The sequence below is a fragment of the Streptopelia decaocto genome (genome assembly GCF_964273445.1).
Source record: "Streptopelia decaocto genome assembly, chromosome: 1".
Lineage (NCBI taxonomy): Eukaryota > Metazoa > Chordata > Aves > Columbiformes > Columbidae > Streptopelia > Streptopelia decaocto.
In genome coordinates, this window is record NC_138663.1 from 207,888,777 (window position 1) to 207,913,556 (window position 24,780).

General features: G+C 48.6%; 1 protein-coding gene across 1 annotated transcript in view; it reads left to right on the plus strand.

Moving 5' to 3' along the window:
* Nucleotides 1–24,780, plus strand: part of GAB2 (GRB2 associated binding protein 2) — a 105,365-nt gene that overhangs the window by 51,782 nt on the left and 28,803 nt on the right. The window contains exon 2 of the mRNA XM_082051294.1: nucleotides 11,366–11,666. Coding sequence (XP_081907420.1) covers nucleotides 11,366–11,666 — 301 coding nt within the window. The remainder of the gene's footprint in view (nucleotides 1–11,365; nucleotides 11,667–24,780) is intronic.

Sequence of the window (24,780 nt, forward strand, 5' to 3'; positions counted from 1 at the left end):
GAAAAAAAATCTCCGAGCAGTCTGCTTTTTCTTCTGAAAGCCTGAAGTTGAAAAAGCAAAGTAAACTCCACTCTCGCTGTTGGCGTGTTCGCGTGGCGTGGGCTGACATACCCCAGCAGGTTGTTTTGCTCTTGCTCAGCTCTGCAGGGTTGAACTTAGTCAATGGTGCTGGCTGAGTTTTGCAGAGAGGCTTGAGAAGCACCAGTCTCAATGTGCATTGTATAAAATGCATATAACTTTAGTATATAAACATATATGATAAATATAATACAACATAATAAGTTGCTGGGGCATCCTGTTGGGTTGTCACAGCCCCTTGTCCATGTCAGCCCCCAAAGAGGCAATGAGGTGCAAGCCAGCCCCCACGGCGCTGCACCAGCACCGGTGATGGCGGGGGACGGGCACCATGCAGCTTTGTGCTCAGTTCACCACTGACATGGTGGAGCCATGTGCTTGTGCCCAGGGAGGTGACACGGCAGTGCCACCACCCCCCAGTCTGCCCCGGCGTCAAGTCAGGATGCAACCAGAGTGGATGCAGGGACCAGGTAGCATCCCTGGGACTGGCATCCCTGAAAACAAAGCACCTCGAGGCCAAGGATGAAAAATCCCTTTAGTGGCCCTGGCTTCTGGATCAGAACCAGACTAAACAGTCAACTGGACTCGCTGCAATCCCGTCAGGGCCCCGAGGGTATTGTCAGCAACGTTGCTTTTGTAGGATGCGGTCCCTTTGGCTGTGCTGCTTTTCTCAGGCTGGCTGATCGTGGCTTGGGGCAGGGATGATGAAGGTGTCATCTCGGCCCTTCAATGGGTGTCCTGCAGATCCCTGGGGAGCCGCCAGCTCTGCCTGTCCCCATGCAAGGACACTCATCTGCCTGCAGCTCCTTTGGGTGCCACTCTCCTCCCCATGCGAAGGGTGTGCCACGATGGAGCAGGGAGAGGTTTGGGCTAGGAATAACAGAGTGCAACACAGAACAGAGCTAAATAGCAGGAAATACTTGCAGATAACAAAATCCATGGCGTGGCAGCAGGGACACGGTGAAGGCTCCACACATGGACCATTCGCAGCCAACCCCTGGCAGGAGCTGGACTCCAGCTCACTCCTTCAGTCTCCACATTTTCCCAGCACCTTCTCACTTGCAAAGATGCCTTGGAGCCTTCAGCAGAAGAAATTACCCAGGAAAAGGTTGATTTACTCAAAAAGAGTTTAAAAATGCCAACGCTGCCCTTTGTCATGCTAAATGCTGAGGATGGGTGCACGGCCAGGGGATGCATTGGTCCCGCGTCGGGGCTTGGGGTCTGAGCAGTCTCACCAGGTCCCCATATTACAAGTTCAACACTCCTTGCTGGGAACTGGATCTAATTATGGAAAAGTTATTTAGATTTGGAGATAACTGAGGTCAGAAATGACCTTTGGAGGTCTCCAGACCAACCTCCCACTCAAATCAGGATCAGCTTGAAGGCAGGGCCAACTCTGAGGGTAAATCACATTGTTCCTGATCTTTTCCAGGCAGGTTTTGAATATCTCCAAGGATGGACATCGCCCTATCTTTTTTTTTTTTTTTTGACCTATGAATCCCCATGAAGCCTTTTCCTTACACCTAATTTGACTTTCCCCATTGCCTCTTATGCTGTCCCCATGTATCTCCTGGTAGGGTTTGGCTCCATCTTCTCTCCACACTCCAGGCAGGAGCACTCCTGGCCCACCCCAGGGTTTCCCATGCATCCTTCTTTCTCAGACCATCACAGCTTGTCTGGCAGTGTACACACAACCTCAATACTTGGTGTTTTGTTTTTACAACTGATCCTTAATCAGGTGCAGAAACGTGGTCAGCGCCCTCACATCCTGGAGAGACATCTTTATTTTCCTAAGATTGACCATGAGCATCATTGAGCTACTGAAATCTTTCCAGCTGGAGAACTCCCGTAAAATAAATACAGAGGGAAATGTTTTCCACATTGTGTCACTGCTTTTTTGCCTGTCGCATTCACGTACAGGGGGTCCTCCAGCTCACACCAGCATCCCTTTATCTCTGAGCCATCCCAACCCTTTCCTTCCCTGGTAGCAAATAACTGATGGCAGGAGATGGTTTTAAATATTATGAGGTTTTAAATGATCACAGAATCACACTGAATCACAGAATGTCAGGGATTGGAAGGGACCTGGAAAGCTCATCCAGTGCAATCCCCCCATGGAGCAGGAACACCCAGATGAGGTTACACAGGAAGGTGTCCAGGCGGGTTGGAATGTCTGCAGAGAAGGAGACTCCACAACCTCCCTGGGCAGCCTGGGCCAGGCTCTGGCACCCTCACCATGAAGAAGTTTCTTCTCATATTTAAGTGGAACCTCTTGTATTCCAGCTTGTACCCATTACCCCTTGTCCTATCATTGGTTGTCACCGAGAAGAGCCTGGCTCCATCCTCCTGACACTCACCCTTTACATATTTATAAACATTAATAAGGTCACCCCTCAGTCTCCTCCAAGCTCCAGAGCCCCAGCTCCCTCAGCCTTTCCTCACATGGGAGATGCTCCACTCCCTTCAGCATCTTTGTTGCCCTGCGCTGGACTCTCTCCAGCAGTTCCCTGTCCTGCTGGAACTGAGGGGCCACAACTGGACACAATATTCCAGGTGTGGTCTCCCCAGGGCAGAGTAGAGGGGCAGGAGAAACTCTCTGACCTACTGACCACCCCCCTTTTAATCCACCCCAGGTACCATTGGCCTTCCTGGCCACAAGGGCCCAGTGCTGGCTCATGCTCATCGTGTTGTCCACCAGGATCCCCAGGTCCCTTTCCCCTACACTGCTCTCCAACAGGTCATTCCCCAACTTATACTGGAACCTGGGGTGGTTCCTGCCCAGATCCAAGACTCTACACTTGCCCTTGTTATATTGCATTAAATTTTTCCCTTCCCAGCTCTCCAGCCTGTCCAGATCTCGCTGGATGACAGCACACAAAGGATCTTGCAAACAGGTTTTAGTGTGTGCTTAAGCCTCACCTCCTTCAAATCCTATCTCAGTCAGCCGTGAGTGATGCTCGGTGCAGGAAATCTCGCACTGGTCATGCTGCCCTGAGGTGGATTTCACACATAGCGATTCAGCGTGTGCTCTGAAGTCTAATTACACCTCCGACAGCAGGAAAAAAAATCCCAGCAGGGGAAGGTCAATTTGACAGCCTGATGTACACACTGAATTGAGGGTTTTTTGCATCTCCGTTACTTCCCCCAACCCCGGAGGGAGCTGAGGAAGAGCCACGTTGTACCCCAGCAAGGTTTCCTGTGCCCTGCAGGGTCTCACCGCTGCAGCATGGCTTTATTAACGCTGCCAATCAAGCCTCCCCAAAGCGATGCCGCTAACGAACTCACCGTGCACTCAGCCACAGCAGACGCATGATTAGCAGCGATCAGTCTCCATCCCTTTGAAGGGTGAGAGGAGCGGGGTTGGGATCCATCTATTCCCAACAAAAGGTGCCGTGAGAGGGCGGAGGGCAAGGAGAAGGTGCTTGGAGAGGTCTGGGAGAGCAGGACGGGGGCTCAGGGTGCTCCTGTTTGCTCTTGGCCTTAGGGACATCAGGGTTGGATGGCTATGGTGCAGCCCCAAGGTGCTTTGTGGGGATGACCAGCCCCCATCACCTGAGCAGACACTGGGGAATTCCACACTGCTTGCAAGTCTTCTTCCAAACTACATTTCCCTTGAGTTAGCGCTAACACAGGGAGACGAGAGACTTTTTTGCATGAATAATAAAACCAACATCCATCTGTCCATCAGCTGAGATAAAAAGCCTCCAGGGACACAAAGGAAGACAACATTATTATACAAGTCACCAGTAGGTTATTTTACAATCCTCCTGTACAGGGCTTCACTCCCCGATGCTGGTGGCACCAGTGGCAGTAGGGGACCATGTCCCTTCTGCAGGGCTGCAGGCATGAGGTGGCTGGGGCAGGGTCAGCCTTAGCACAAGGTAACACAATCCAACAACTACGATCAGCGGCATTGTTGCTCGTGGCAAAAACAATAACAGCACTAAGCAAGTCAAGCCACGCGAAATGTGCTCTCGGGATACCCCCATAATCTCTATGCCCCTTTCCCCGGGATGATGTTGCCAGGATGGCTAAAGTGGTGGCAGCCAGGAGGGGACAGCAAGGGGACACGGTGGCTGGAAAGAACAGTGAGACCTTTCCAGGCACCACAGTCATTCTCGCATGTTCCTGGAGCATGAGCTCCTTTCCACCATGCCAGATGCACCAGGAGCCAGGGGGAGAATGTGCTTGATGGGGTGCGAGACCACCCTGCACTGCAGAGTGAAAACTGGGGGCACATGGGCTGGGCCAGGCTTGGGGCTTTCAGTAGGCATGGTGGCATCCCCACCGACAGCTGGTGGCCACGGGGGCAATGGCAGGAAACATCCTGCACCCAGCATTGCTCTGGATCTGGGTAAATCCAGGGTATAAGCGTCCGCTTGCCCTGCTGTGGGGTTTTCTGCTCGAATCACTCAGTCCTTGACTTCATCCCGGTGTGAGAAATTTGCCCAGTGTCACAGCTAGGTCACTCATCCTGCCTGCCAGCTCAGATTAGATCCTGTGATTTGTGTCAGATCAGATTTTGGAAGGTTTATTTCACACTGGTGGTGTGCTGCGCTCCCAGGGACAAAGGTGGCGGCGGGGGGAGAAGGAGCAGGACAGACAGATTTCCCGGGAAATATATATTTTCTCCTCCTCCCCTCTCCTCTCCTCTCCTCTCCTCTCCTCTCCTCTCCTCTCCTCTCCTCTCCTCTCCTCTCCTCTCCTCTCCTCTCCTCTCCTCTCCTCTCCTCTCCTCTCCTCTCCTCTCCTCTCCTCTCCTCTCCTCTCCTCACCTCTCCTCTCCTCTCCTCTCCTCTCCTCTCCTCTCCTCTCCTCTCCTCTCCTCTCCTCTCCTCTCCTCTCCTCTCCTCTCCTCTCCTCTCCTCTCCTCTCCTCTCCTCTCCTCTCCTCTCCTCTCCTCTCCTCTCCTCCTTTTTTCCTATCCCAATATAGTCTATGAGGGTGTGGTGGTAAAAACACTAATATTTAAGATTTGAGAGGTCTGACTCAGAAGTTTATCCTAATTAAAAGAACATTCCTTTCGACTAAAAGCTAACAGTCTCTGACTTTTTCAACTCCCCGCTTCAGAACTAAGATAATACTGGGTGGGCCACTCCTATAGGCTCCACCAAGAGCCACCTCTCCGTACTGTCACTATATTTACTGTTTGAGCCTTTCTTAGGATTGTGGCAGTTAGCAAGCTTCCTCCTGGGGTTGAATACCTGGCTTTTCTGACAGTTAAATTATGGTTTTCCTCACCTCCTTCTTTGTTTCTGAAAAAGTATATAGGCTGGGGCTCTGCGATGACTTGGCAGAGAACAGGAGAGCAGAGGCAGAGGTGCTGTTGGAATGTCCTCTTGCTATGATCATAGTTATTAAAGCTTCTGTTTGACCTGTCTTCAATTGTATAATACTTGGAGTTCCCAGCTTCTCCAGCAAGGGACAGTCTGAGCCCTCTACACTGGTGCCACCAGCTCTGTCACAGCATTTCACCATGTGGACAGCTGCAGGGAGCATAAGCGACCTTACTCATGGTGTGACCAGAAGATGTCCCATGACAGTACCTCAGTTGCTCAAGAGCAGCCACCTCTCTGGTTTGGTTCTTCCATATTGGGACCAGTACTATTTATTAATAATATCTTCATCAGTCACATAGACAATGGGATCGTGTGCACTCTCAGCAAGTTCGCAGATGACCCTAAGCTGAGTGGTGCAGGTGACACACCTGAGGGATGGGATCCCATCCAGAGGGTCCTGGACAAGCTCAAGAGGTGGGACCATGTGAATCTCATGAGGTTCAACAAGACCAAGCACAAGGACCTGCACCTGGGTCAGGGCAACCCCTGGTATCAATCCAGGCTGGGGATGGAGGGATGGAGAGCAGCCCTGTAGAGAAGGGCTTGGGGTTGCTGGTGGGTGAAAGATCGGCCATGAGCCGGCAACGTGCACTTGCAGCCCAGAAATCCACCCGTGTCCTGGGCTGCATCCCCAGCAGCGTGAGCAGCAGGTGCAGGGAGGGGATTCTGCCCCTCTGCTCCGCTCTGGTGAGACCCCCCTGCAGTGCTGGTCCAGCTCTGGGTCCTCAGCACAGGACACACATGGACCTGCTGGAGAGGGGCCAGAGGAGCCACAGAAATGATGCGAGGCTGGAACAGCTCTGCTGGAGGACAGGCTGAGAGAGTTGGGGTGTTCAACTGGAGAACAGAAGCTCCAGGGAGACCTTAGAGCGGCCTTTCCGAACTGAAAAGGGGACAATAAGATAGGGACAGACTTTCTAGCAGGGCATGTTGTGATAGGACAAGCAGTGATGGTTTTAAACTAAAGGAGGGAGATTCAGGGCAGACATGAGGAAGAAATTTTTTCTAATGAGGGTGGTGAGAGCCTGTCCCAGGTTGGCCAGAGAGGTGGTGGATGAACCATCCCTGGAGACATCCCAGGCCAGGCTGGACGGGGCTCTGAGCAACCTGAGCTGGTGAAGATGTCCCTGCTCATGGCAGGGGTGGCATTGGATGAGCTTTGAAGGTCCCTTCCAACCCAAAGTATTCTATGATTCTATGTTTCTGGGGTGGCACTGGATGAGCATTGAAGGTCTCTTCTAACCCAAACTATTCTATGATTCTACGTTTCTATGATTCTATGATTCTGGTTCCTCATCCAGAGATGAGATGGAAGGGTCCCAGCTGCAACCTGAGCTGCTCAGAGCTACAGGGGTGCTCCAACTAATAAAATAACCAGTTGTCTCCACCAACCCAACATTCCAACCCATAAAACAACCAATTCCAGATAGTATCCACCTGGGAAGCATTCATTTTTTTAAAAAAACTTTAACTTGCCACAGCACTGTTGAGGTGGAAAGCAACCAAGCAGCTGTCACAGTTCTCGGCACCCAGGCAGGATTTACATTACACTGGCAGCATGATGGGCATATTTTTATCAAAAAAGTCTTTAAAATACATACTTGCAAAGCATCAAAATATTTCTCAACGATTCTCAGGGCCTTTAGCAGCTGTAATTTAACTTTGAAGCAACTTGAAGCAGGCAGAGGACCACACAGCTGGAAGTCTGTGTTGTAAAGGCACCATTTTATGGATGTTAAGCTGTTTGCCTCTCTACATCGTAAAGCTCTTAAAGAAACACAGCCGTTGGCTCACACCACGTGGTGGTGGGACATGGTGTTTTGGCAGGAGTGAGCTCACAGCAGGAGCCAGAAAGAGACAAAAATGAGGAGAGGAGAAAAATTCAAGTGCAGAAGGAGGTGTGTGTTGGCCATTATAGCCCTGTGATGGGAGAATAAGGTCTTGGAAATGTGGCAGCAGAGGGTAAAGGTTCACATGGATTTGTATCATCTCATTCAGCATGGGCTGCATTTACTGTGAACATATAGATCCTATGCATCCTACTGCTGTCACAGCTGGTGGTTGGTGGACCCTTAAATCACCCTCTTGCAGTAAGGTGATGTTCTAGGGAAGTCTAAACATGGAAGATTTGGATGGTATTGATAGTTTTGGATGGGGAAATAGGTGTCCCAGGAGGTTGAGCCACATGCTGCCACCTGTATCTATATGTTGAAGCAAGCTCCATTAGCCCACGAAATGCTCCAAGCACAGCCCTGGGCCAGCAAACACAAGCTGAGCCCTTTCCCTAGTGGAAACATAACAACTCCATGGTTAAGAACAAAAATATACTTGCTAAGCTTAGTGCTCAAAAATTCAAAGAAACAGGGAAAATCTCCACAAAAATAAGAAGGTTCCTGGCTATTTCTTTATAATTTCCTTCTATTCTCTTCTAATGGCCAACACTTATTTCTCTGGCCCAGAAGCTGATCTCAGGAGGCAGAAATGGCTGGTCCTGCTGTGAGGATGTGCAGTGGGAGATGCATCCAGCTGTGCTGCTTGCAGCCACTTGTCCAGGACAGGCCGTTCCAGCAGCTGCTGCCATGAGCTGTTGTTCTGGGTTAGAAGCTGTTTTAGAAAAACACTGGTGACTGTTTGTCATCATGAGGGCACCAGGCAGAGGTGGACAGGGTGGTTGTCCCAGTTTGGTGGGACTGTTGCTCTGTCCAAGGGTCCCACTCTCCAGTGATACTCCAGCTCCTGAAGCTTCCCAAGAAATTTTGTCCAGCCAAAGCAGTTATTTTGCAACCAGCTTATGTTAGGACTTACCCAGTACCACTAGACTGCCTGTGTTATGTTGTTTTCTCTGCCAAATATTGACTGCGTGGGGCTTTCCATTGCGACAAGACAGACTAAAGAGAACTAGAGAAGTTGTGGCTCTCACATTGACTCTAAAAAGGGAAGCTGTGGTGGCATCGCTGGTCTTGCTTGCAGCATTTCCTCCTATTTTTTTCCATGAAAGCTCTAAATTCTAGAGTCTAGCTTCTGTACTTTGTGGGGGTTTTTAATGCAGATTCTCAGCTGTGAAGGGATGCTGCAAGACTTGACTTTGAATGGTTGAAAAGCAACCAGCCAAGTAGCAAGAACTGCTGTTGAATGTCTCTTAATTCAGGTGGTGCTTCATGCGACTGCACAACTTGATCTCCTTTCAGAGCCCCTCACTGATGTGTGCTCATGTCTTAGTCCTGCTGAGTGGCTGCAAATAAATAGTTCAGTGTTAATAGGAAGGAGCTAATGGGACATATTCCACCTAGAGCTAGAAAAAATGTTCATAAGTTTGTTTCCCCATACTTTAGGTGATCCATTTTGAGAGGGTGGGCTAGCAAACTACTGCTGCTGCCTGGTGAAATTGTTTCTTTCCCTCCCTGATGGATGCAGCTCCGCCACATGTGCTTTTCTTTTTTTTATTGTCTAAGAGCAGCAGTTTTGATGAGGAGTGAGTGAGCATCTCCCAGATAAAACCAAAATCTGCAAGCCTTGCACATCCTCTTGCTAAGCAATTTGCTGCTCCACTGCATTTGGAAGATTGCACTGAAGTTGCTTTCCTGGCACCAGGAGCCAGTTTGAGAATTAGTGCAAAACTAATTCAGTTACAAATCTCAAAGACACTGACAAAAGCTATTTTGAAGCCTTTGAGAAATACAGGGCAAATTGGATCATTCAGAGAAAATACCACAGAGGTTTCTTATCCTTATTTCAGCAACCACATTGTCCAAAATTGTTGGATCCTGGTGCAAATGGGTGTCCAAGGTGGCACATGCCCAATCGCCAACATGCAATGCTGTAGTCACCTCCCAGCACACCACTCTTTTTGCTGTCTCTCTTGGGTTACTAAAGATGTTTGTGTCTGTTGGCTCTTCCTTCTTAGGAGCGTCATGTGCTTCCTCATGACACAACCTCTCATAATCACACAAACCCAAAACCTGGTAATTTAAAAAAAAAAAATAGACTCTTAATGTCCACAGCTGGGGCCGGGCAGTAGGGATCACATCACCTCTATTGACATCTTTTGCTGCAAACTGAGGTCTGTGTCAGGTGAGGCAGGACCGCCAGCAATACACTGTATCACCCCACTCATCCACTCGGGCCATATCCAGCCCACATTGTTCATGCGCCTCTCAAACCAGAACAAACTCAGGTGTTTTAAGGGGTATGCTTAGACATAGTCCTTCCCTTCCATCTTTTAGTACTTAGAAGGGGCTGATAAGAAAGATGGGGACAGACTTTCTAATGGGTTCTGTTGCGATAAGACAAGAGGTGATGATTTTAAACTAAAAGAGGGGACATTCAGGCCAGACATGAGGAAGATATTTTTTACAATGAGGGTGATGAGACCCTCTCCCAGGTTGGCCAGAGAAGTGGTGGATGAACCATCCCTGGAGACATCCCAGGCCAGGCTGGACGGGGCTCTGAGCAACCTGATTTGGGTGAAGATGTCCTTGCTTATGGCAGGGGTGGCACTGGATGAGCTTTGAAGGTCCCTTCCAACCCAAATTATGATTCTATCACTCTGTGATTTTATGATATGCTGGGGAAACTGAGCCCATTTCAAGGCAGTGTAGCTCTGCACTGGGGAACAGCTCAAGGACTGTTCCTCCTACAGGATGCTCATATAGAGCCCACTCCCCAGAAAAACCCTCAACCCATGAAATGGGGAGTTACACCTGGACAATTCTCTATGTAATGTAAATTGTAGCATTTAGCACATTATCATTGTGGCTGTTCCACTTCCTCTAGGCTCCCAACTGCATTTGGAGTGGGGAGAACAGAGGGGCCACAGCTCTCAGGGCCAGGGCTGATGGCTGACATTTATTTTTTCCAGTTTGCTTCAAACCCTGTAGCCCTCTGAGTCTGTTCCCTGAGGTAGTTTGGCCAGGGGCCGCTGTCAGCAGCACTTCAAAGAATCAGTGATAACCTTTTCCTTTGCTAAGGGCTTTCCTATGTACCAGGGAGCAGAAGATGCTGAAAAACAAATGAAGCTTGGATTCTCCATGGGTCTCCTTGGCATTATTCCTCATATTTAAAAAAATTAAAACAGTTCTCCGCTGGTTTTATTAGCCTTTCTATCCTGGCATTTAAACAGAGGTGGTATTGGCGTGGTCGGTATCTGCTGATGCGTGCTGTGATGCTCTCGGGGGTTTGTCTGAAGGGCAGGATACCCAGGGCACTGTATCCAAAGCACCTGAGCTCCTCTGAGCTGCTGGGAGGTATTTCAGCAGTGCGATTGGCGGTAATGCTGCCCCGCAAGTTATCTCACATCAAGGACCAAAGGGTATTCAAGTCCTAGGAGGGTAACCAGGCTGTAGAGTAGGACTAAGGTTGATATAAGCTTCAAGTGAACTTATTGGGGTCATTTTAAGCTAGAATTCTATTTCAGAATTTAATTCACTCAGATAACTGGTGGGATTTGAGTACTGAACTCAAGTTCAGTATAAGCTGAGCTGAGTCTGTGCACATCTTGCAGAGATGTCCTGAGCAGCATCTCGGAGCATCCTGGGGCATCTACAACTAGTAGATTAATAGATGAGTGTTGATCTCTTCTCTCAGGTAAGGAACGATAGGACAAGAGGAAATGGCCTCAAGTTGCACCAGGGAAGGTTTAGATTGGATATGAGGAAAAAAATTATTATAGAAAGGGTTGTCAGGCATTGGAACAGGCTGCCCAGGGAAGTGGTTGAGTCCCAATCCCTGGAGGGGTTTAAAAGATGTGGAGATGTGGCATTTAGGGACATGGTTTAGAGGTGGACTTGGCAGTGCTGGGTTAATGGTTGGACTTGGTGATCTTAAAGGTTTTTTTCCAACCTAAATGATTCTATGATTCTATGTCCATCAGTGTCACCCTATGCATGGCAGTGGTTTCTTGGCCTTCGTGACTCAAGAGATGGGGTTCACACTTCCTCTCTTCTCGGTTTCAGGCATGGAAGAAACGCTGGTTCGTCCTGCGCAGCGGTCGAATGAGTGGCGACCCTGACGTCCTTGAGTACTACAAAAATGACCACTCCAAGAAACCTCTGCGTGTCATCAACCTCAATTTCTGTGAGCAAGTGGATGCAGGCCTGACCTTCAACAAGAAGGAGCTGCAAGACAGCTACATCTTCGACATCAAGACCAGTGACAGGACCTTCTACCTGGTGGCTGAGACTGAGGACGACATGAACAAATGGGTTCGCAGCATCTGCCAGATCTGTGGCTTCAACCAGTCCGAAGAGAACACAGGTACTGTGGGAGATAAGCCCATGGTAAAAAGCATCTCCTGTCCCCTCCTGGGGCCCAGCACCTCTTTCAGATTCAGATCAGGGAGGGGCGGTACAACCTGCCACAAGGCTGGGAGGGCTGGTGTGTGAAATGGGTCGAAATGTGGGAAACCCCCATGAGGTTTTCCTACCTTTGACATCTGAAGCAGAGCAGGATTTGCCCCTGTGAGCAACCTAAGTCATTTTCCCCCCAATAAATGTAGACTTTTGAATCTCTTATAAGGACGTGGTAGGATCTGGGGAGTCTTTTTAGTGCAGCCTTTTTCTTTATCCATCAACACAGTCCCTTTGAAATTTGTGTGAACCAACAGTGAAAAGCCCCCTAATTCAGAAGCGTCAGTCCCTTGATGCGATAGGGGGAAAGCTTTACTAGGATCATGGTGCATCAAAAGCAGCGTGGCCAACAGGTGGAAGAAGGAGAATCTGCCCCTCTGCTCCGCTCTGGTGAGACCCCCCTGCAGTGCTGGTCCAGCTCTGGGTCCTCAGCACAGGACACACATGGACCTGCTGGAGAGGGGCCAGAGGAGCCCCAGAAATGATGCGAGGCTGGAACAGCTCTGCTGGGGGACAGGCTGAGAGAGTTGGGGTGTTCAGCTGGTGGACCTTATTGCGGCCTTTCTGTACTTAAAAGGGGCTTATAAGAAAGATGGAGACAGACTTTTGAATAGGACCTGTTGCGATAGGACAAGGGGTGATGGTTTTAAACTAAAGAAGGGGAGATTCAGGCCAGACATGAGGAAGAAATTTTTTCTAATGAGGGTGGTGAAACCCTGTCCCAGGTTGGCCAGAGAGGTGGTGGATGCCCCATCCCTGGAGACATCCCAGGCCAGGCTGGATGGGGCTCTGAGCAACCTGATTTGGGTGACGATGTCCCTGCTCATGGCAGGGGTGGCACTGGATGAGCTTTGAAGGTCCTTTCCAACCCAAACTCTTCTATGTTTCCATGATTCTATGTCCCTCCCCACTGTGGCTGTCCCCACCACCAACAGGATCTCTTGTGAAGGGCAGATGAAACCTCCCCATCCACACTTCCATCTCCCCCTGGGACCCACTGGGAAAGCACTAGGAGGGGAGAGGAAAACACCAGGTGGTTTTATGCAGCGACAGGACCTGTTGCACCAGTCGTGCTCCACTGTCCAAATCCAGCTGCACTTTGGGAAACCTCTGCAGTGAGCATCAGCAAGGTGCCTTCATTTCCCCAGCACCACAAGGGCTCCCAAGATGGGCTGGGATGGGGATGAACATGGGGTGCAGCACCGTGGTTCTCTGCTGGTCTCGTTACACCAGCTAGCACCCGCAGACATGTTTGCTTTATCTCATCCATGTTCTAGTTTCATCCAGGGGAGCCCAGTCCCATGCTTTGTCTACACGTAACTCCCCATAATAACATCCAGCTTGAATCTGTTTTGGTCCCTTGTGGTACAGCTGCCGTCCGCGGGAGCTGAAACCCTGCCAAGAGCTTGTCAGGCAGGACAGCAAACAAAGCATCGCAGCAGCGCGAACGCGATCTTCACCCGCTGACGCACGAAACAGGACGTCACCTTGGCAATGGGTGCACAAGTGGTAGAAAGGATCCTTGATAACGCCGCCAGCACGGTCTTGCAGGGAAAGGTCAGGCTAAATAAATTACATCACGTTCCTATGTCAGCAGTGCAGTCCTCGAGGTTCAGTGTAATCACTCAAACCCCCTTTTAACAGCTGTTTTCTTGCAGGATTTTCCACTTTGTGTGCGTTCAGCTGGGGAAACTGTTTTCTTCCCATTTAGTAAAATGAGCTTTTAGCCCAGTGGCAGTGGGATCGATACTGGACTTCAGTGAAATATAAATCTGGGCAGCAAAAGGAAAAACAATCTCCCACTTGCAAGTACATCTGTCCCAAAGGGCACATAGGGCTTGTCAAGCTGCAGAGATCTGAGCGCTATTCCCTGCAGGATCACCGAGTGACATCACCAAAAAGGAACAAAAATCCCTATTTGTAACAAAATCACAGCTCGTTAATGCTGTAGGGAAAGTACCCCCTTGAAACAGTACCCAGCTGCCAAAGCCTGATTTTCTGAGTCAGGCAAGAAAAAGCAAATGCAGCAGATGTGTCCAGATGCTGCAGAAAAGAGGGAGTATGAATTATTCAGGGCTGGTGCTTCGCTTTGGTGGTCACTGAAGAGGTAACCCCATGCTCACCTTTTTTTCACCATCCTTGCTAAGTAATGGCAAATAAATCATCGATTTCCCAAAGTGTATCATGTTTGTTTAAAGGACCCACAGCCCAGGGTTTAGCAGAGAGGTTGCAGGATTGCTGCAGCATGATGGGTGTTGGGAGTCTTGTCCAGCTTGGTGCAGATAAACCCATCACCCATAAGGAAGATAACAGAATTTTGAGCAGGGCCTGTTGCAATAGGGGTGATGGTTTTAAATTAAAGGAGGGGAGATTCAGGCCAGAAATGAGGAAGAAATTTTTTACAATGAGGGTGGTGAGAACCTGTCCCAGGTTGCCCAGAGAGGTGGTGGATGAACCATCCCTGGAGACATCCCAGGCCAGGCTGGACGGGGCTCTGAGCAACCTGAGCTGGTGAAGATGTCCCTGCTCATGGCAGGGGTGGCACTGGGTGAGCTTTGAAGGTCCTTTCCAACCCAAACTGTCCTATGATTCTATGACACATGACGGGAGAAATAAAACAGTCATAGCGATGTTTGTAACTGCTGTTCTCCCTCTTCATCACCTCATTGAAGCCCTGTGTTGATGGGCAGGAGAGGATGAGGAGTTTGCATGAGAGTAAGACAGTTCCTAGGTAGAAATAGAGCTTTGGGCCTTGTAACATTTCTTTCTTAGTCTTCACCCCTTCATCCTCAAGCCCCTCCGTGCCTTGTTGTAGCCTCTGCCTTGGAGTATGAATGAGTCAGTAACTGGATGCACCAAAAAGAGGAGGAAAAGGTAACCATCATAGGCAGAAACAGCTCCAAGCTAATTGTAGCAATTAATTAACTAAAAGTCCCTCTCCCAGCAGACAGGCAGGGTGGCAGAACAAGATCAGAAACTGCCGGGGAAGCTGCTGTGCACATTTTCCTGATTGTTCTTGTTCCTGAATGCATGACTGCTTTATGCTGACCTGAAAGCCTTGCTGGGCTGTTCCCAGCTGGGTTATATTTGTAACCCAACCAGAGAAACTCTACATCACCAGCAAAGGCGTTTACTCCACCACACGCTGAATTACCTCCTGCTCGAAGGGATACCCCACATCATCTGAGCCCCAGCCACTGGTCACAAGTTTGTTTTTAACCCACTGATGGTGAAGGAGAAACCCATTAGCCATTTAGGTAAAAGCCTATTTCACCAGCTCCCCACAACGGCAGGGAAAAGATGGGGTTTTAATTGCTTTTTAGCATGATTTAGTGAGCAAACGGGCAACCTGAAAACGGCCGCATGCAGTGATGCAAACTCTCTGCACTGGTGTGGGATCGTGCTTAAGTGCTGCCCACGCTCCAAAAGGCAAAAAAACTAAAAGGTGAAACAAATTTATACACTTAGATGCTTCTTTCCGTTTGCAGCTCAATGGGAGAGTGTAAATTTTCTGTCGCTTGGTTTTCTCGTTAGTACTTCATGTCCTGTCTAGACTGGGGGAGTCTAAGGATTAAGAAACAGGCTGGAGTTTAGGGTGGTTTAACATCATGCTGCAGTTAGCTGCTGGTTTAGCTGGTCACTGGCTGCCTTATACATCTGGTTTATTGAAAGGAAGCTTCAGGGACCTAAATGTCAGTGAAGTAGCAGGTACCACCGGCCGGTCCAGTGCAGCCACTCCACAAAGCCACCATAGTGGCTTCGCTCCCTGCCCCGAACTGAAAATAATTGCAGAGCGGCACGATTACATCTGCCGGGAGAGTGGCAATTAAATTGACTCTAAAGTGTTTACCCAGACTGTGGCAAAGCTCTTTGTTTCTGTTAACACCTATTTACTTTGAGAGATAATTACTACTTTTGAACAAGCGGAGCCTCTCAGAGTCCCGGCTCCTTGATGGATCCGAGGAAGCTGACGGTGCTCAAGGAAAGTAGATTTTCTCCTGGCTCAGTGCTGGTTTTGTGCTGTGATTTGCACCGTTGCCACCTCATCTGACTCAAATACGAAGAGGGGAGACCTGCCAGGGACCCTGAGCCACCGGCTGCAGGAGCAACAGAGGCACGTGGGTATTTCAAACCATCTGCATTTTCCCTGCCCTAGTGGGCAGGCAGCCAGGGCTCAGCTGTAAACTGTATTTTCTCATATGCTTTGTCTGTTGGAGTTAAAAAAAAAAATACCCAATCCCACTAAACATATCTCATGTGCTATTAACCCATTGTGGAGCTGATGCTTCAGCCAAAACCCCACTGTGTCTTATTCATGACAAAAATCAGAAGTGCAGCTATGGCAGCATATAATTTAATTTCTCATGAACTCCAGTATATGTTGGGGAATGACCTATTAGAGAGCAGTGTAGGGGAAAGGGACCTGGGGGTCCTGGTGGACAGCAGGATGACCATGAGCCAGCACTGGGCCCTTGTGGCCAGGAAGGCCAATGGTACCTGGGGTGGATTAGAAGGGGGGTGGTCAGTAGGTCAGAGAGGTTCTCCTGCCCCTCTACTCTGCCCTGGTGAAACCACATCTGGAATATTGTGTCCAGTTCTGGGCCCCTCAGCTCCAGCAGGACAGGGAACTGCTGGAGAGAGTCCAGCGCAGGGCAACAAAGATGCTGAAGGGAGTGGAGCATCTCCCGTGTGAGGAAAGGCTGAGGGAGCTGGGGCTCTGGAGCTGGAGAAGAGGAGACTGAGGGGTGACCTCATTAATGTTTCCAGATATATAAAGGGTGAGTGTCAGGAGGATGGAGCCAGGCTCTTCTCGGTGACAACCAATGATAGGACAAGGAACAGTGGGTTCAAACTGGAACACAAAAGGTTCTACTTAAATTTGAGAAGAAACTTCTTCTCAGTGAGGGTGCCAGAGCCTGGCCCAGGCTGCCCAGGGAGGTTGTGGAGTCTCCTTCTCTGCAGACATTGAAACCCTCCTGGACACCTTCCTGTGTAACCTCATCTGGGTGTTCCTGCTCCATGGGGGGATTGCACTGGATGAGCTTTCCAGGTCCCTTCCAATCCCTGACATTCTGTGATTCTGTGAACTATCATGCATCCTTGCAGTATGTGTGTCCTTGCAGGCATCCCATTCACAGGAGAGGAGAGGACGATACCTTTATTAACGCCATTCCAATTTACTGTGCTACCACTAGCATATCCCTGTGGCTCTTCTTCCACCTCCTCCATGGGGCACGGGCTCTCTCGGGGGCTTGGATTTGTGGGTGCTGAGTAGACACCCAGGGGAGTTTAAGAGCTTATTCACACGCTGTGTTAATGGCCCTGTGCTAGAAGTTTAACTCAGCCATGGAAGCAGAGAAGACAATATTTGCTGATGAATAAATATCCTTGCTCTGAGCTTGGAGAGGGTGAGCAGGTCATGGGAAAAGGATGGTGCTGGGCTGCTGCCCCGATGGGTTGTGTCTGCCAGCGGTGGTCTCTCCCACCCAACCCGGGCATGTCATCTTTTTCTTTTTTTTTTTTTTCATCTGGGACTTTATTTCTTTTATTTATTTCTCTGACTTCTCAGGCTCTGTCTCACTCCCTGGTGCATCTCCAAGGCTCAGCACTGGCGTTTTGCATCATGGCTGGGATCGATCCCCAGCAATCCTGAAGCTTTTACTGTCTTGCCGAATGCAAGTCAGGGCCGTGCATTAATGTTTAATGGAGAGCTGAGTGTCTCTCCTTCCTCCTTCAACTCAGCCACACTCACTCCAGCAGAGTTTGCTGGATCAGCCCTCAGACACCAGTGACTTTCCGCTCACATCAATGAGATCTCCTGCATCCCACGTGCATGATCTCCACTGTGGGTCTTTTTGACTTGATGCTCCCTCAGACATTTCACTGATTATCCCCTTCCAGCCCTTGAGAGCAAATTTATTGCACCAGTACCCACTTGACTTGCTTTGGCTGTGGGTCCCATATAGTTGCTCCCCAACTTACTGCCTGCTGACACGACCTGCCTGCAAGCTTGTGCTATGAGCCCATATGGCTGCTCTTGCTCCCTCCTCACTTCTCCCCCAAAAACGTGTTGGTCCCAGCATCAAACCAGCAGTGTCTCTTGCCCCATCAGTTCCTTGCAGCTGAGTTTGCACAGGTGATCGCTGAGCAAAGGGAGCTTGAGGTGGGCTGGATGACTTGTTTGGAGGACCAGAGCTGCACAGAAGCTCAGTGAAGAGGCTGCAGGTAGCAAAACTAGAGTAAAAACATGTTTCCATGCCATATACCATCCACCTCCTCCAAATCACCCAGTGTTCACCATCCCTGCATGCAGGAGCGGGGCACCGGGGACCCCAGGCAAGATGATGGCCCCAGGACAGCCCCCGCCTCCCCGCTGCCACATCTCCCATGGCCAGGCAGAACCCAAGCAGAGGGGAAGCGTTAATGATCACCACAAGGCCAGGTACTTCCTCGCTGTTGTGTCTAGCACACACCTCCTTCCTCCCTGCTCATGCCTTGGATGAGCTGCAAGCCCTGCACCATGCTGGAGGATGAGAAATGGGAGCTGAGAAATGGGGGCATGGAGGGAGATGTGGGGGTGTCCTTGTGCCCTTGAAAGCACCCAGGTGACAAAGCACTGTGTTTTGGGATCTGCAGGCAGTACTGCCACCTAAGGGCAGTCGAGCAGGCAGGCCCTTGCAGAGCCTTGTGCCCTCAAGCTGGGCTAGGACTTGACTTTTCAGCTTCTGCCCACGCAAGTCAATTGGTCTTGCCTTTATCTTTATGCTTTGGTATGGGTTATACTTGGATATCAGCTCACTTGGAGGTCAATCTGTCCCTTGGAAGACAGTACAACGCTCTAAGACAAGTGATGAGCAAGGTTACAGTTGAGTTGAGCTTGACCCATGGGGTGGATGGGGCAGATCTGGCTGAGTTCTCACCATGTATCCCCATTCCCATGTCTCGTTCACCTGCCCAAAGATCTAATGACCCCTGCCCCATTTGGGACTTGGAGGTGGCCTGCACTGGGACAGCAATGTGGAGTCCTTGAGTGTTGAGCCCTTTCCCCTCACCCAACCTCCTACCATCCATATAGATGTATCCTTTTCCTCAGTGTTCCTATCAATACTTTCTGCACTCAGTGGTATGGAGCTCCTTCTTTTAAAATACTACAAGTCGCATCTAGATCCACTGGTTGCACATCTTGAGGGCATTTGTATCAGTCTCATCCATCCTTCTCTATGATGTGCTGAGTTTTCCTAACAAGGGAAACAGCCATGGCTGCAAATTCACTCCGGGTGGACAAATGTGGATGTCACGTCTCAGCCCCAGGCTTGACCCAACCTTACTGGAATGAATGGGGACACCCGGCAACCCCCGTTCACTTTCCACCAGGCTCATGGTTGAATTTCAGATACAGGCAAACATCTCCTTGCCTGAGTCCCAGTTATAGAATCATAGAATTGTTTTAATTGGAAAAGACCCTCAAGATCATCGAGTCCAACCATTAACCACTGTCAGGTCAACCTCTAAACCATGTCCCTAAGAACCTCATTAGTTCATCCCTTAGTCATCCTGCCTCTTTAAATTTATTCCAAACTTCCCTGACCCTGGCTTTCCTGCTCCACAAACAGCAAGTTATTTTAAGATCTGACACTGTTCAGCTTTTATTTCAGTGTAAACAATACCGGAGATGGAGAGGTCTTGGCACAAAGGAGCAGCTTGAGAGAAGTTAAGTGTCTGCTGCCTTTTTTCCCCTTCCTTTTTTCCCTCTTTTCCCTTTGGAGATGAGCTAGTTCAGGTGCTAATGAGTGCTGAAGAGCAGAGAGCCACTAACAACGTGGAATTTGCTTCCTAGAAGACAGAAACAGGGAGAGATCATTGCTAATCCCTGGAGGTGTGTAAAAAATGTTAGACAAGGTTCTTCAGGACATAGTTTAGCGCTACAGTTAGGTTATGGTTGGAATTGATGGTCCTGAGGGTCTCTTCCAACCAAAATGGTTCTATGATTCTATGATCTCTACCAACTGGTCAGGGTCTCCTTGCTGTGATTTCCCTGGCATTTTGGAGAGGGAACTGATGCCACTGAGAATGAGACATGTGCTGGTAGTTATAATCTGTCTGCTTTTTGGGAGAAGAGGGAAAAATATGTCTAAAACACACTGAATCATTTGCACCCTGAAAGTGCCCATTTCTTCCTCTTGGCTCTCTAGAGAACCAGGAGTGATGAGATCAGGCGGACACATCCACTTTGTAGACTCCTAAACTCTGCTGAGATGAATCCCACCCATCTCAGGATATCTATCAAGACCTTTGAGATATTTGGATCTTCAAATTGTGTCATTTGTCATCATTTCATATACACTGGATGAGGATCGACCCCTGCTATTCTTCCTTACCTTGTTCTTCTTGCTGTACTCAGCTCCTCATCATGTTGTGTTACCAGAAGCATTGCAGGACCAGGGTAAGCACTGCATTGCTGTGACAGTCACGTCCTTAATACCAAGAGAAGATTTCTAGCCCATCTGGATGCCAAGAAAAGGACTGAACAAGGATGCAGAGGGCTTTGGAAACCAGAAAATAAGAGAAAAGGTCTTAAGTTATCTACACAATAAGAAAGCCAAGCTTCTGGCTTTAGGGTGTCTGATGCAATTGAATGTCTGACATTTGTAATGCTGGATCAACATTTTCTTCAGAGTTTGAGATTTGGGAATTTAAGAATTTTTAGGATTTTTTTATTATGGCTGTGGACATTTTGGAGAGGTGGGGATGGAAAAAATCCAGAACCTTGTGATTGCAAACCCATAATTCTGCCACCCCAGAGAGACCACCCGGAGATACGTGTTAGTAGAGCCCCCTTTGACTGCACTGATAGGAACTGGCAGAGGCCATTTGTGGGAGCACAGGGTATGGAGGCAAAGAATGTTCTTATCTTGTTGCAAATAATAAAACCATCAACCAGCCAAAAAAGCACAGAATTTATGCTCAGCTTTCAAAAAAGACCAACAAGCAAATACTCCAGTTCTTCGTGTCTATTTCCCAGCAGGCGCCCAGCACAAGGGTATCAGACCAGCCTCTTCTGAAGATAAATATGGAGCTGGAGGACTGGGGCCTTTGGGGAAAATCCTGCCCTTTCCTGGCCAAAGTCCCACTGGGTTTGCTGAGCTGAGGCTGGGATTTGAGCTGGGAGGGAAAGAAGAAATGTGAAGTTCAAGAGGTTTGGGGTTTTTTTAGAGCGAAAAGCATTGCCGAGCCTTTTCCAGCACAAGTTTCCCAGCAGGGGTTGGCAAGCTGTGTTCATACCTCTCATCCCTGCCCAGGGCTCTCTCCCCACAGCCAGGTACCCAGAATCAGAAACCCATTTAAAATAATTCTTCATTTTATAATTGGCTTTTATCACTATGAGCCCTGTGCGTGTCATGTCAGCCCCATTAGTTTAATGGGCACTGAGGAATTTTTAGGATGACTTACTGACCGTGGAAAAATGAGTGCAGCAGATGATATCAACATCACATCAAAAAAGCAAAACCACGCAAAGCCTTTAGAAACAAAAACAGCTTATGGGCTTGGAGTGAAGCGACCAGTGAAGTGGCACCGTCTGAGCAAAACCGAGGGAGGGAGGGAGGGAGGGAGGTATTTTGGGTGTTGGCCAGCTGGGAGGAAACTTGCAGATTCGCCTGCATTTATATTTCCCAGAGGAGCCCTGGGACTGTTTTAGCCCTTGTGCCCCAGCCGTGCCACGTAAGGTTTCACGGAGCTATACCCCATATCTGCAAAGCTGCTTGGCCATCAGTATGGGATGCAGATCTGCAGGCGATGCCCAGCACATAGGGACCAGGCTGGGAAACACGGATGCAAGGCCTCAAAATATGCATGAGAACAAGCTGGAGGACAAGGGAGAAAATCACAGCGACCTTCACAGTGCATAATTTCAGGCAGTTTTTCACAGCGTGACTCTTATTCCCCTTGCAGTCAACATATTTCTTCTTTTCTTCCCTCTATACATTTCACATCGTTCACTCCAAACCTTTGACAGGGGCCATGGTTTATACACCCTGAGCTGTGCTTTGTAAAACCTGATTAAAGCCAAGACAGATTTAGACTCTCATTTCCCAGACCCCAACACCTGTTTGTTTACTGGTTTGTATTGCTTTGTATTTCCAATTAAAACCGAGCCCGAGCAAAGGGAAAGCTTTCTAAAGCCTTTAAAGCCTCTGAGCGAAGGCACACAGAGCAGGAAGGAGCCGTGAAGCTGTCGATTGCTGTGAACTTTCCGTGACACCACTCAGGGTTTCCAGACTGATTTTTATTTATGAATGCAGTAGCATTTATTACTGATTTTATCTGTAAAGATAACACTTCTTCCATAGATGGTTTCTATGCTTCAGTTATAATTACTGCCTGATTTCAAACATACTTCTGCATTATGTAGTGTGGTTCAATGTCAGAGCTGTAACGTTGGTGATTTATTACTTGGATTATAGGGTTACACCTGGCCCAGGGATGTGCATGTCCCCATGTGTGCCCTGGCCACATCCCAGCTCCCTCCAAAAGGCTGAGAACTTCTCTCAGCTTCCCTCATGGCGTTGATGTAGCCATGAAACCAGCCTTCTACTATGCTGGGTGCTGCACAAGCCCCGAGCATTGGATATTAGGAAAAATTTCTTCATGGAAAGGGCTGTTGGGCATTGGAACAGGCTGCCCAGGGCAGTGGTGGAGTCATCATCCCTGGAGGGGTTTAAATGATGCATAGATGAGGTCCTTAGGGACATGGTTTAGTGCCAGTGTTGGGTTAATGGTTGGACTCGATGACCTTGAGGGTCTTTTCCGAACAAAATTATTCTATAGCTCTATAAAGGCAGTTTCTTCTCTAAGGGATTCATCACTGAGGCACAGCATGGACATGTTGGTGCATCTTCTGCCTATAGCCATTTGCTGCCAGAGGCAGCTCAGTGATGGTACCTGCTCCCTCCAAGCAAGGAATGGTCTTAAAAGGGACACTTGGCTTGAGTGTCCATCCTTGAAGATACTCAAAACCCAGCTGGACACAGTCCTGAGCTACTGTAGCTGCCTATGCTTTGAGCAGGGGCTTGGACTAGACCATCTCCACAGGCCCTTTCCAACCCAAATATTCTGTGATTGTATGAATTTTATGAACTTACACTGCAGGGAAATACCAGGCTTCAGAGTATGGGGAGGAGCTGAGACACCTCAGTCATCTCAGCAGGTAAAACTGGAGCTGTTCCCTGTTAGCATGACCAAGAAGGTGGGAGGGCAGAGGATGAGATGATATTGCCTCACTTGAGTCCATATCACAGCATTTTATTTGATACCCCTTGGCTCTGGGGAAGTCCAGACTCATAATTTCTTACCCTTTTTGCTCTGTGTGAGGTCCTTCATAGTCCTCCAGCTGCTCCATGGTGGGTAGTGAAGCTCTGGCTTCACTCACATCTCAGCCCTTACTGGGGATTCAGCTCCCTTTCATACTTACCGGGTCGTTGTCACATGCCAAGGAACGTGTCTGACTCGTTTGCACCTTTGATTGATTGCCACCCTTTAAATCTGTTTATTAGGATGGAAAATAGCATTTCACCTCAAAAATTTCATCATGTGTTCTTTCAGCTCCACGTCACCAAATCCCATCCTGGCCAACACAGCTGCTCCTTGCCAACTTTTGGTACAATTGCCTTCCATCTTTTCACTGCCAAATATATAAACTGCCCCTGTTCCTGTATGCCGTTGCTTTTGAAAGTAAGCTGCAGTTGAGTGACTCATTGCATTTGCTATTTTTTTTTCATAACCGACAATGAATCCTCTTTTTGAAGTGTCTGGGCACTCGGGCATTTGCAAATACTTCATCACGTGTGAAAGTGTAGTGAATGGCTGTTGCACTGCCCATGGCTCCATCCTGACCTTTATCTCACAGATCACCTGCCCTGTCAAGCACCACCTTGTTTGACATTGCCCTCTGTGTAAACCCCTTCCTCGAGCCCACGTTTCCTTCACGTGTGCTCAACCTTGAATAAAGCCTTTATGATAGTAATTATTTTTGCTGGCTTACCATAACGATTCAGATTGCTCTCCAATGAGTCATGATGAAGTCTTTGAAATGCCCGCTTGAAATCCATAAGTTCTGTGATGAGTCTTTTTGCTCAGTTGATGGTTGCTTTGATGATTAGTGTTAGGGTCAACGCCTGGTCAACATATGATCTTCCAGGTGCAAATGTTGCCTTCCTCTCCTGAGATCCATCTGAAAAAAATGACTTTGTCTTTCTTGAAGAGCACTGTTCTGTCTTTTCAGTCTTTACATTTTTTTTTCTGAGTATCTCAGTCCCCATTTCTTGACTCTCTTGGCTTTTCCTCATCCTCAAACTCCATTCCATGAGTCTAAGAAAGGAGCAGATTTGTGATTTTTACTTGAATCTCATTCACCCCTTTATAGCTTTATTACAGGTTTTAAATACCATTATATATGTTCTTAGGCATCGACATAACTCCTTCTGAGGGTCTGAGATCCTACTGGCTTTTCTGTGCTGCTCCAAAAACTCCCACCATTTCTGCTACCTTTAAGAAGAACTCAGAGTACAGGCTTTCAAATGCTTTGAATTTCTTTGGCACGTTTCTTGAAGGACCACCCTGTCTTCATGCTCTGCCTGTCACTAATATTTTTATGCAGATAAGCCCATGGTGTCCCAACCCTGGACAAACAGTGCTTCTTGCAGTAAAAAATCCACCGGCATATCTCAGTAATGAGAGCCCAAGCTACTGTCTGGTGTCTCCTGGTGCAGTTTGAAGGGAAGACCAACGCTGTGTTCACAGACCCATGTGACACAGAGTGGTTTGTTTTACAGATAAAGTGGCTTAAAGAATTAATATTGTCATGAGTACAAGAATGCCCTCAGTTGTGTTAGATAAGTTAAAATATTTGCTTTAATAAGGTTTATAAATGATGAAGCGAGGCACAAACCAATTTTCCCTGCAGGTGCGTTGCCGCATGAGTGATCCCTGTGAAGTTCCCAGCTGTCTCTGAAGCGTTTGGAGAT